The sequence below is a fragment of the Cryptomeria japonica genome, chromosome 7, assembly GCF_030272615.1.
Source record: "Cryptomeria japonica chromosome 7, Sugi_1.0, whole genome shotgun sequence".
NCBI classification, from domain to species: domain Eukaryota; kingdom Viridiplantae; phylum Streptophyta; class Pinopsida; order Cupressales; family Cupressaceae; genus Cryptomeria; species Cryptomeria japonica.
Window position 1 is genome coordinate 278405668 of NC_081411.1, and position 12629 is coordinate 278418296.

Below are 12629 nucleotides of genomic sequence, written 5' to 3' on the forward strand. Positions count from 1 at the left end.
TTTTAAGTGAGAATAATAAATATGTCAACAATTTTTGTTGTCACTTTGGCATCTGTATCTAGCGAACTTTAGTTCTGTTTCTTTTGCAGCTTTACAAATAGAGGAGGAATTGGGGCCAGCGGCTGTCTATTGAGATACAAATTTCTGCAAACCTATAGAGCCATACTAAAAAAAGGAATGCAATATGTAATCAACATCCCTGAATTTTTTTTTGTTGAGCTATAGAAGAGTGTCTCACAATAAGCAAGATGTATTAGTTGTGAATAAAAGGGCAACATATGAATGTCTTAGGTATTGTTGCTAAAATATTTTCCAAATTATTTTACCTATACTATAAATTTGTTGAGAACACAGAACTCTTTCTTCTTGCTACTAAACTCGAGATTTGTTTCTACAGTTTTATTGTTGTTCAATGATAGTCTTATATTGTTTAGTGACAATTTTATTACTATTCACTGAACAGCCTTGTGTTTTGATGTATGTAATGTTGAGATTCTATAATAAAAAGAAAAATATTTGTTTCCACAATCTTTTTATCTATAGGATGATTTTAAGGAATACATTTTCAAAGATAAAAGATCACTTAGCAAAAGCATCAAATTTTTACATAAATCAAGATCTAAATACCCAAGATTATTATTGAAGGGCATAATTATTCTTTAAAGGGTGCTAGCTTAATGGAAGAGCACTTGCTTGTTTTACAAGCAAGAGGATGGTGGTTTGATTCCATCGTGCCCTAACATGAGTTAATCAATGATATTGTAGTTTATATTTAACAATATTGATTTATCTAAATGGTGAGCTATTTTTTAAAATTCATTATTTTATGTCATCTCTAGAGCGACAAAAGTGATATTTTCTCTAATGAGAATATATTTATTGTCTTAAGAAAGACAATAAGTGGGAATAAAGACATATTTGTCTCTATAGAGACAATAATGCTGGTGTTTTTTATTGTCTTTATTCAAGACACTCGCTTAAAGACAATATTTAAGACAATACACAAGTTTTATTTTGTCTCAAGTTAAAACAATTTACTCAAAAATTGTCTCAAATATTGTCAAAAAACAAAAACAAAAAACAAACCCCGCTACGCGGCAGTGGCTAACAACTCTTCCAATTCCCCTACGAAACAAAAGCTACCCGTCTTTGTTAGGTGGGAAAAGCTACCCGTCTTTGTTCGGTGGGAAAGAAATGTTGAGTCTTGTTGATAGATAAAGCCTGCACCGTGAACACTTGCGCCGTTGTAAAGATCTAGCAATTCACACACATACAGTCATGGCAGAACAAGTAGCAGAAACTGTAGTTGTGAATGTAAGGAGTACGTTTATGGTAAAACCGGCCATCCCACCCCCAACGCAGGCCATGTTCCTCTCCGGCCTTGATCTTTTCTGGATACGCGTCGAGAATGTTCAAACCCTTTTCTTCTACAAACTCTCTCCTACAATGGAATACACCTCATTGATACAAGACCTAAAGAAAAGCCTTTCCTCAATTCTTGTGTATTTCTATCCTCTGACTGGTTGGTTAAAAAACGGAGAATTAGGCAGAACAGAGGTTGATTTCACCGATGGAGGGGTGGAATTTAAGGTGGCGTCGGCCAGTGTACAGTTCGAAGACTTAGAAAAAGATGGGTTTCGGAGTAGGCCCTTTTTCCAAAGTCTTGCCCGCAATGTCGATGACACTGTCGATGAAAGCTATAGAAGACCGCTTCTGTCAATACAGGTATTTCAGTAACTCTTACATTTTCTATTGACAGGAGAATCGATATCACTGCATTATTCTTAATAAAAGAAAATTGGTTTTCTTAGGTCACAGAATTTGCGGGAAGCGGGATGTGCATTGGAACGAGCCTTCATCACGTTATAGGGGATGGAAATTCCTTTTTCCATTTCATGAAATCTTGGGCAGAGTTTAGCAGAGGCCTTCCCATTGCAAAACCTCCTCAGCACGACAGAACAGTTTTCAAACGAGAAAGGAAGAATTCCCCGTCACTTTCCTACAAAGCCCACCAGATTGTAAACGATGGGATAAGAGGGGCAAATATTTTCAAGTTTGTACCTGACGATTCGAAATCAGAGCACAAAATAACATCCAGTATCGAAAAGGAGGGAAAAAGCGAAGAGGTTCTTCAGAAAAGGACCGATCTGATACAATCGACGTTTTGTTTCACGGAAGAGATAATACAAGAGCTGAAAATGCGAAGCAGAGCAAAAACCTCTTTTGTTGCAGTGGCTGCTCAGTTCTGGAGATGCGTAATGAGAGCTCGAGAGGTACCGCAGGAAGAGGGTGTTTTCTTCGCAGTGTTGGCTGATTGCAGGGGACGTGTTAAGCCACCTCTTCTGCCAACTTACTTTGGAAACTGCGTATCTTTGGGTGTGGCGCAGACTAGAGCCGACACACTCATCAATGCCGACATCTCCTTCGCTGCGGATGTTATCCAGCAACTCATCAGTTCCTGCACCGAGGAAGCACACATCAATCATATGATTGACTGGGTTGAATCCTGTAACAAAGATTTACTTAAAGAAGCTGGTTGGAAATACGGAACTAGGGTCGTAGCGTCCCCGAGATTTCCTTTATACGACATCGACTATGGATGGGGGAAGCCTGCGGACGTGCAGTTAGCAGACCTTTATGATATTGGAAGCATGGTTTTGTCAGCTCCAAAGGATGGAACGAAAAGCATTATGGTATCAACCTGCCTTCCTCAACACCAGATGGACATCTTACATCACTTTCTCTTTTCAGAAAAAGTTTTATTTCCATCAGGTACGCTCGTTTTGACTTCACTATGAGTTAATATAGGGGAGAGATTTTCCAGTAGCATAATCGGATGCATAAATTCAGCTGAAATACTAGAGCTTCAAGAGAGCAGTTGTAACTTAATTTAGGACTGTGGTATTGTAATAAATCTAAATCTTCTATTTCTCCAACTATTTCAAATATAAACGAATTAGCATTCTATATATATCTATCTTTTATTTTTGTCTTTTCCTTTTTTTTCCGTTTTTTTTGGTTCTCGTCTTTTTAATCACTATTTTATTAGGGTTCCTCTCTCAGCTCTTGACTCTGTGTCTTTCTTTGCTCATCTTTTTTTTTTTTTTTTGTTTCTTTTCTTTTTCTTCTTGATTTTAATTTTTGCGTTTTGTTTCTTCAATCATTATACATACATACATATACACTTGTATACATAGTGTTTATATTTTTTGGATATAACTTTTGTCTATATTTTAGACAATAGCATTTGTCTTTTCTTAATAGACTTGTTAAAAAAATAAATGATAATAATTGATTTTGGTATAGGTGTGGAGAAACATCGGGTATCATAGTGGAAAACATTCAATTATTCACAAATGGTGGAAGAATCACATCTCATTATATCACTTTGTTAAGTTTCCAATAGATCAATGATAAGATTCGCTTGTGTTGCTATGTTCTAATCTCTTATTAATGCTTATGATACAATATATTTTTATGGTTGGAGTGATAAATAGTTTCACTAGGGAGTGCTAGACAAAATAGTTATGATTGGTGTTTTGAGCAAAGTCAATTTGTGATTATATATATTTGACGATATAATTCATTATCATATCCTAAAATGTTGTTAACTTGCCATGATTGTCATGATATTGGCATGATTATATATTTATATTCTTTGTGATATTATTTTATGACCAAACTAGTATAGCTTATTTATCTAAACTATTCTCAATAATTACATAAGGCTAGTTGATTAGTTTTTATATGTGGTTTATTTACACATCTTTATAATCTCTTTTCTCATGCTAGAATTTATTGATCAATATTTGGATGTGGCTATATCATGTAAATTTGTGAATATATCTATGTGAATTTATTTAATGTCATACATTGACTACTGTTGTAGTGTAGATATGTTTAGTTCCTGGTTAGAATTATAGAAATCGTGTTGTTCTTAACATGTTATTAATGTCTATTGTTTTAACCAATCACGTTACATAAATTTTTCAGATACAAATAAATATTATTTTTTTTCTAAATTTAGATGCAAATTTTTTAAATAAACATGTTTGATTTTTTAAATTTTATCAGCAACTCGATATGGACGATTAATGTGCTAAATGAAGCATTTGACACAATTGTTTCCTGAATATGTGAATTGGATATGATTTTGAAGTCTGACTTTATAATGAAAGAAAAAATGGTTCTTGAGATTGATTGCAACAAGGCAGAAAGCATTGGTAAAAGAACATACACAAATAGTTAGTGAGTGGATCAATTGTAAGCAAGACTGTAGCTTGAGATTGAGAGTTGAGTGTGCAATTAAAAGAAAAACAGTTCATTCACATTTTGCCAACCAAATGCGAACCATAGGCATGTTTCATTCCATAAAATTTATGTTTGAACCCGCTTCTTATGCAAAGAGAATCAATTACCAATATTTTCTTTTGAGGATATTCATTCTGAAAATGGTTTACTTGTGTATAAGAGGAAACATTTGAAACATTAGTATAATCTGTGCTACATGAAAAGTATGCAAATCTTATGCATAAATACAATTCAAGATGACTCTTTTTAAGTCATATGTTTAGTTTATGTTTATGCTTATGTAGACTTTACCTATTCATGCACAAAAAACTCTCCTGTTTTCTAATCCCACGTTAAAATCTACTTTCCTGACAATGCAATTTATTCTTCTCCTCAAATTCTCACTTGACTCATTTGGTTTTGGTGATTCTCTTTTTAATTTGGTCTCTACCTTTCTCATGCATTGTCCATGTTCTACTACGCACTTCCCTTTTACTCCAGCACTGCACATTTCTCTTCCTTCCTGCATACCTTTCTACTATTTTCTAGGCTTTCTCCTTATCACGTGCCCTTCATTTCTCTGGAGTCTAAACTTAGCTTTTACACAGTCATATGTGGTTTTCACCTTCCTCCCAATGCACTTGGCCTAGGAATTTTTAAATCTGCAAACAAAAAGATTTATTCTCTTTTTCTTTAATTTTCCTTGCACTCTCTAGTCAGATCTTCAAGTTATCCACACTCACCATCTTGTTCTCTTCTAATCTTTACTTTTGTAAATCTACAACTTCGTTTGATTTCTCTATTTGTAATATTTTCTATTTCTCTTTTAATTAGCAATTGTCTTTCTATGTAAGGAATATTCAAACTAGTAATGCTGATGAGAATATCCAACATTTAAAAATTACCATCAATCTGATAAAGAGGAAACATTTAAACAAATGAAAGAAACAGTAAACAATAGGTCCAAAAAATTTGGCTTGGTTCTTATTCTCTAAATTGAATGATAAGATTTTTTAAGATAGAAAGTCTAATGCATATTTATCTCCGTAATTTATGCAGCTCTTTTAATCCGCAAGATAATTTGATTCAACTATATGCCATATAACACTTAATAGAGTAGAGGGCATGCAGCTTCATGTACTCCCAACAATGGTTTCCTCAATTATCTATTCTACCTTAATTGTCCTTGTTTCTATATTAGTAGATCTAGGCTTTTCCAATAGATTAAATTGTAGAATAAAATTTTCCTGGATCAAACAATGTGAGACAAAGAAATTATCTACTCTCTGCATTCAAGGAAGATCTTCTTCTTTTGTTGGATTATGTAAAAATTTCATCATTGAGGATAGGATCCGAGGGATTTAAGCTTATTATATGAAATTATCAAAGTCTTGCATATGGGATAGCAATCAATTGGTTGATAAATATTTTTTAAATTGTTCAAGTCCTTCCTAAAGCTGAGTGCTCAATTTGATGAATGTTTAAAATCAGATAAAGATCCAAGATCCAAGAAAAGTTGACATATGTAAACCATTGCTTAGTGATACAAAATTTGATCAAATAGGTTCTATTAAATATTTCTAATTAAAAAAAAACCCTACAAAAACAAGCCCAAGAACTGGAAATTGTAGAGTAAGGAATGTAGTTTTAGAAAAACATTATAATGAGTTTAGTTAAAGCGGAAACTGCCCTTTATCAATAGAAACCAACAAGCTTGTTCTTGGCTAAAATTATATTCCTATCATTTTTAGCTTAGGACTAAGTTTCGGAAAAAATTAGATCTTATTAGAGGCTATGAGATTTCCACAATCCATTTTGTATTCTAATGTATTTTTCTGGATTCAATTGTGTGTATTTTTTCCCATCAACGTTTCGAATCACACTCCGTGATTCATCATCAGGATGAAAAGAATTCCAAAGACATGAAAGGTGTTGAGTTGCAGATTTGAGACGAAATATAAAGAGGAGTGGGGTGGGGGAGGGCACGAGGAACAAGGAGAAAGGAAAAGAAAAAGAAAAAAGACCACCTGAAGGATGGGAGACCCAAAAAACTCCTAGGAATAACCACCCAAAGAAAAGAAAAAGGAAAGCCAAGCAACACAAACAAAACCACTAAAAAGCAAAAAAGAGAAGAAAAATACAAATACACCATATAAAGAGAAGAAAAAAGATAAATACACACAAAAACATATAAAGAGAAGAAAAAAGACAAATACACACAAAAACATATATGTATATGAACATTTACATATACCAATAGACATATGCATATATAAATATACATATGTATATATCTATATACGTATATATAATTGAAAATATACAAATATGCAAATAAATCAAAGGGGGAGAGGGAGACACACAAAGGAAAAAGGAAGAGGGGGAGAAGTCAAGGTGGGGGGCGGGGATGATACTTGAGGACAAAAAGCAGAGGGTGCCACGAGATACTGAGGTTTAACCCATTGTCTTGATTAAGATTGGAGGGGTGATGAATAATAGCAATGGCCTCTTTAACTTTACTCTTGAAAAAGTTGTTCTCCCTACACAATATCTGGGTGTCCTCCAAACAAATATGATGCTTGGTAGTTGACGAATGCTCAGCTAAGGCTGATTTGAGGGCACGTTCATGCTTAATGTCAGCACTGTGCTCTTTTATTCTAGTCATGAACGAACGACATGTTTCTCCAATGTATGGAGTTCCACAGGAGGATACAATCTTGTAGACACCTGACTCTAAAAAGGCATCCCTAGTATCCTTAAGCGGTGGGGCATGCCTCTTAATGGTGGAAACAGGTTTGAAGGCACAACAGAGACCTCTTTTCACAAGGATTTTTGAGATCTTATGAGATATGCCTTCAACATAAGGGAGAGAGACAAACGAGGCCTGAGATGGCGAAGAGGGCAAGGGATTAGAGATGGAAAGGAAATGAGATTTGGCTTGGAGGAAGGCCCTAGTGATCTGCTTGTCCGAGTAGCCATTCCATTTGAAGACTTGACGAAGATGGGAGAGCTCTTGGTCTAAGTTATCCTCATCACAAATCCGATGGGCTCTTAAAGCCAGGGTTTTGAGGATCCCAACTTTCTGGCTAGGGTGGCGATGAGAAGTCGAATGAAGATATAAGTCAGTGTGGGTAGTTTCGCGAAACACACGACGACCAAGGGATCCATCAGGCTTTTTATAGATTAAGACATCGAGAAAAGATAAAAGGTTGTTGGATTCAAGTTCTTTGGTGAAGGCAATAGAAGGAGAAATGTTGTTGAGGTGAGTATGAAACTCCTCTAACATGTCCAAGTCGTGGGGCCAACAGACATTGGTGTCATCTATATATCGTTTCCACCACTTTGGCTTGAGGGGGAAAGAATGTAAAGCCACCTCCTCAAAATGTTCCTTAAATAAGTTGACAATAACCGGCGAGAGAGGGGAGCCCATGGCTACTCCATCAACCTGTTCATAAATAACGCCTTGGAAGGAGAAGAAGGTTGACCTTAAGCAAAGTTCCACTAAAGAGGCAATCTCCCCATTGACCTTAAGCTTGACAATCTCGATGGAGTCTAGAATAGGGACCTTGGTGAAGAGGGACACCACATCGAAGCTCACAAGAGTGTCTTGAGTGTCCAACTTGGTATCCTTGATAAACTGGACAAATTGGTTGGAATCTTTGATGAAGGAGCTGGAGTTACCAACAAGCCGAGAGATTAATTTGGCAAGAAAGTGGCTAACTTGTAAGTCGGAGACCCAATGGCATCAACAATGGGTCTCAAAGGAATGTTGGCTTTGTGAATTTTTGGGACCCTATATATACGAGGGGTCACTTCCTTAGAAGGAAAAAGACGAAGTTTGGTAGAATCATCCAACGAGGAGTTGGAAATAGCAGATCTAACTACCTTCAAAATCTTCGGGTACGCGTTACGTGACAAAATTTTGTAACTACTGGAATCCGAGAGGACTTCCATTTTGGCCAAGTAATCTGGTTTGCTCATAATGACCGTGACATTACTCTTGTCTTCTCTTGAGATGACAAGGTCATTATTACGCATGAGAGTATTAAAGGCCAACAACTCAGCTTTAGGGATGTTGAATTTAGGAGGTTTAGCATTACGGAGTGCCACCGCACAATCTTGTCTAACCTCTTCAGCAACATCAAGGGAAAGGGTACGCACCGCATTTTTGATCTCGATGAGGAAGTCGATGTGCAGAATGTTGTGGGGAGTCGAGGAAAAGTTGAGACCTCGCTTGAGGAAGTTAAATGCGAGAGGATCAATGGGGGCGAGAGAGAGGTTGACGAAAAGTTTGGAATCCCAATTACTAATAGGGTTGAGGATAGGAGCGGACCTAGGAAGATTGCCGTGATCTAAGGAGGAGGACAAGGGTGCCGAAAAGACATTTGGACACGACTCCAAGGAACGGGTGGAGTTCTCAGCAGAGGGAATGGTGAGAAAGAGTTGGGTGGAGGTTGATGAGCTACGGGAGATGTGTCCACCTTCTCCATAGGAAGAGCAGGGTACGGCTGGACACATGGGCATGAAGGATTAACCTCACATGCCTCAACCGGACGATGGGACAGAGAAGGAAGGGCTGGAGGTTGGAAAAGTTTGCAAGCCACGCAACCACAAACACAAGAAATAACAAAGCAATTAAAGCAGAAGACGTAAGATTGGACAACAGAGGAAGAGGACAACGTACCAGGTGTTGACCGAGGAGAGCCATTGCCGAGGAGCCGTTGGAGTTTTGTAGGTTGAGCCATGGCAGTGGACGTACCCAGAGGTGTGGCCGAGTCTCCAATCTCCACGATGATATCTGCAACGTCCTCAGGGAATTCGACAAAATGATGTAGCGGACAGGAATGGAGGGGAAGAATAGAACACCACACGACAACCGTTTTTGCCGAGTTGATTGACCACTGGGGAGAATGAACATGGTGGACCACCGTTTCATCTTCAATCTCAATGATGACGTTAGCTTGATCCGCAGGAGGAGTCAATGATCTTCCGAGGTCCCCACGAGCCTGGCCAATGGATGCCAGACGGTCACGAAAGAGGTGGGCAGAGGCTTCTGCACTCCCTTCTAGTGACAGAATCGTGGCGGAAGAGTCAAAAAATGATGGGTATGAGCATGAACCACGAGCAGAGGGAGTTTGGTCACCAGAGAGGGAAGGAGGGGGCGGAGGAAAAGGGAAGGGGGTAGGCGAAGACACCGTAGCATGTGGGTTAGACAGAGACGACGATGACTGATGAGGAATAGAGGAGGCTGGATAACGTCCACCAGAAAAGAAATTATCTACTCTCTGCATTCAAGGAAGATCTTCTTCTTTTGTTGGATTATGGAAAAATTTCATCATTGAGGATAGGATCCGAGGGATTGAAGCTTATTGTATGAAATTATCAAAGTCTTGCATATGGGATGGCAATCAGTTGGTTGATAAATATTTTTTAAATTGTTCAAATCCTTCCTAAAGCCGAGTGCTCAATTTGATGAATGTTTAAAATCAGATAAAGATCCAAGATCCAAGAAAAGTTGACATATGTAAACCATTGCTTAGCGATACAAAATTTGATCAAATAGGTTCTATTAAATATTTCAAATTAAAAAAAAAAACCCTACAGAAACAAGCCCAAGAACAGGAAATTGTAGAGTAAGGCATTTAGTTTTAGAAAAACATTATAATGAGTTTAGTTAAAAGGGAAACTGCCCTTTATCAATAGAAACCAATAAGCTTGTTCTTGGTTAAAATTATATTCTTATCATTTTTAGCTTAGCACTAAGTTTCAGAATAAATTAGATCTTATTAAAGCTATGAGATTTCCACAATCCATTTTGTATTCTAATGTATTTTTCTAGATTTGATTGTGTGTATTTTTTCCCATCAACATTTCAAATCACACTCCATGATTCATCATCAAGATGAAAAGAATTCCAAAGACATGAAAGGTGTTGAGTTGCAGATTTGAGACAAAATATAAAGAGGAGTGGGGTGGGGGAGGGCACGAGAAACAAGGAGAAAGGAAAAGAAAAAGAAAAAGACCACCTGAAGGATGGGAGACCCAAAAAACTCCTAGGAATAACCACCCAAAGAAAAGAAAAAGGAAAGCCAAGCAACACAAACAAAACCACTAAAAAGAAAAAAAAAGAGAAGATATATATATATATATATATCAAAAGACAAATACACACAAAAAATATATGTATATATGAAAATTTACATATACCAATAGACATATGCATATATAAATATACATATGTATATATCTATATACTTTTATATAATTGAAAATATACAAATATGCAAATAAATCAAAGGGGGAGAGGGAGACGCACAAAGAAATATATAATTAGATCTTGACAATGCACCTAATCTGAGCCAATATACCACACCTCAAACACATAGCTTGTCAAATACCAAATATCACATAGAAAACATTCACATCCCAATAAAACCCAAAACGGATGAGAAAAATGTCATTTGGTGTGTTAGTAAATAATTAAGGATGCAAGCCAATATCATTAAAATTAAAGTCCTAATTGTAAATAAATCATAGAAGGATGAAATCAACTAGAAACAACTACAAAATTAATTAGTTCTCTTTTTTATAATATATATTTTTTTTACAGTGTGGAAGAATGCTAATATCACTTAATTAAAAAACACAATGATTCCATATTTTATTTCAAATATCTACATATCAAGAAACAAAAATTGTCCTATTGCATTGGACAAAAACTTTGTAGCAATACAACTTTGTTGATATTTGAATTAAGTGTGTAAGAATGGTTAAAAATAATGGATATGTTTGATTTGGATAATTTGTATTATTTAATTTAGGGTGGAACATGTGTGATGTGTTAAACTAGTGAGTTACCTATGTTTATCATTTATTGTTTAGGATTATCCTTTTGTAATGTGAATCTAGTAAGTTGTATGTATTCAATGTAGATTAAATTGATTCCTGTTTGCATACTATTTTCTTTTGTGCTATAATAATTCAATAACATTTTGAAATTGAAAATTCACTTAAGAAAATAAACGAGTCACTAAAATTTGAAATGGTGATTTACTGTGGGGATACACTTAATTATCTTCTCATGAATCAATGAAAAAATTTCATAAGATTATGCATTTTTATTTAATTAAGAATCATCATTCCTGGTAGTATGCAACTATTTTCAAACAATAGATAATTTTCTAATAATACAATTAAGAAGACAAAAAAAAATCAAATATAATTAAACCAAACTCAATAATTTTTAGTATGTAATAATAATGGTTTGCATACTCAATTTTTTTTAAAACCAAGCATCTTGTCAAATGCCATCATATACTATCTCATTATTCTATTGTGATGATGGAGGTGATATGTCTTCATAATAAATATTATATTGAATAATTTGACTTTTAGTTGACACATTTGTTAATTAACATTGTTTGACATTCAATATCTTAAACCTATTGTATAGCTACAATGAACTACATAGTAGTCATAACTCCATAGACATCAAATAATCACAATCATATGAATTTTTATATGAATTTTTTCTAGGATATTAGATGAGTCAAATGGTATCTCACCTAATCAAACTAAATCTATCTATATGCATCATTAGCTTTATTATCACCTTCCAAATACACTTTGCAATGTGAATATTATGAAGTTCTTTGTAAAAAGAGTATGTCCATACATTAAAATATCTAACCTCTATACGAAGATTATAAAACTCAATACCCAAGCTCATCCACTCCTTTACTTCAAATTTAAAGTTAAACCTTTGTGCATTGTTTTGGAAACCCTTGCCACCAAGCATTTGTATTTGATTTATCACGATCTCTTTATGTCTATAGAGAAAACACAACTCTCCTTATATAAAAAAGAGCATTTTTTAAGGTAAAAATGGTATGCAGACAATCAAGTTAAAACCATTCCATTGCATTCTTGAAACATATATATTTTATTTTCTTTAATAAAAAAAAATAAATACAAAACATAAAATTCAATGTCACAAGGAATATTTTTAATCTTTTTTTATATGTAAACTATGAATGGTAACAAAAAAACAAGTTTCAAATCATTAGCAATTATTTTTTGGGATAAAAGGTGAGAGTTTAGCTAAACCAAAATATATTAGTTATAAAAAATATTTAATTATATATAATTATTGTGATGAGAAATTCAAGCGAGGAAATAATTTATTTATAATCATTAAAGTGAAGAGGCTAAACAAAAAGAACCAAAATTATAAATTGTACAGAGTTATTAGAGGAAGAAGTAAAATTGATAAAAGGTTTTGAAGGAGTCATTGGTTTCTAAGTGGAAATGGAAGCAATAAAAATATTAAGGGGTCGAGG

At 35.0% G+C, this 12629-nt stretch overlaps 1 protein-coding gene across 3 annotated transcripts in view; it reads left to right on the forward strand.

Annotated features, from left to right (window-relative positions):
* The first annotated feature begins 1209 nt into the window (after positions 1-1209).
* LOC131855771 (hydroxycinnamoyltransferase-like) overlaps positions 1210-12629 on the forward strand; it is a 35579-nt gene continuing 24159 nt past the window's right edge. Inside the window, exons 1-3 of one of the 3 annotated variants that reach the window (XM_059209170.1) lie at positions 1210-1725; positions 1812-2772; positions 5350-5572. In XM_059209170.1, the coding sequence (XP_059065153.1) occupies positions 1279-1725; positions 1812-2772; positions 5350-5375 (1434 nt within the window). In that variant the 5' untranslated portion in view covers positions 1210-1278 and the 3' untranslated portion in view covers positions 5376-5572. Of the gene's footprint in view, positions 1726-1811; positions 2773-3306; positions 3714-5349; positions 5573-12629 lie in introns of those variants that run through there. The other 2 variants (XM_059209169.1, XM_057957046.2) reach the window with 2 other exon arrangements.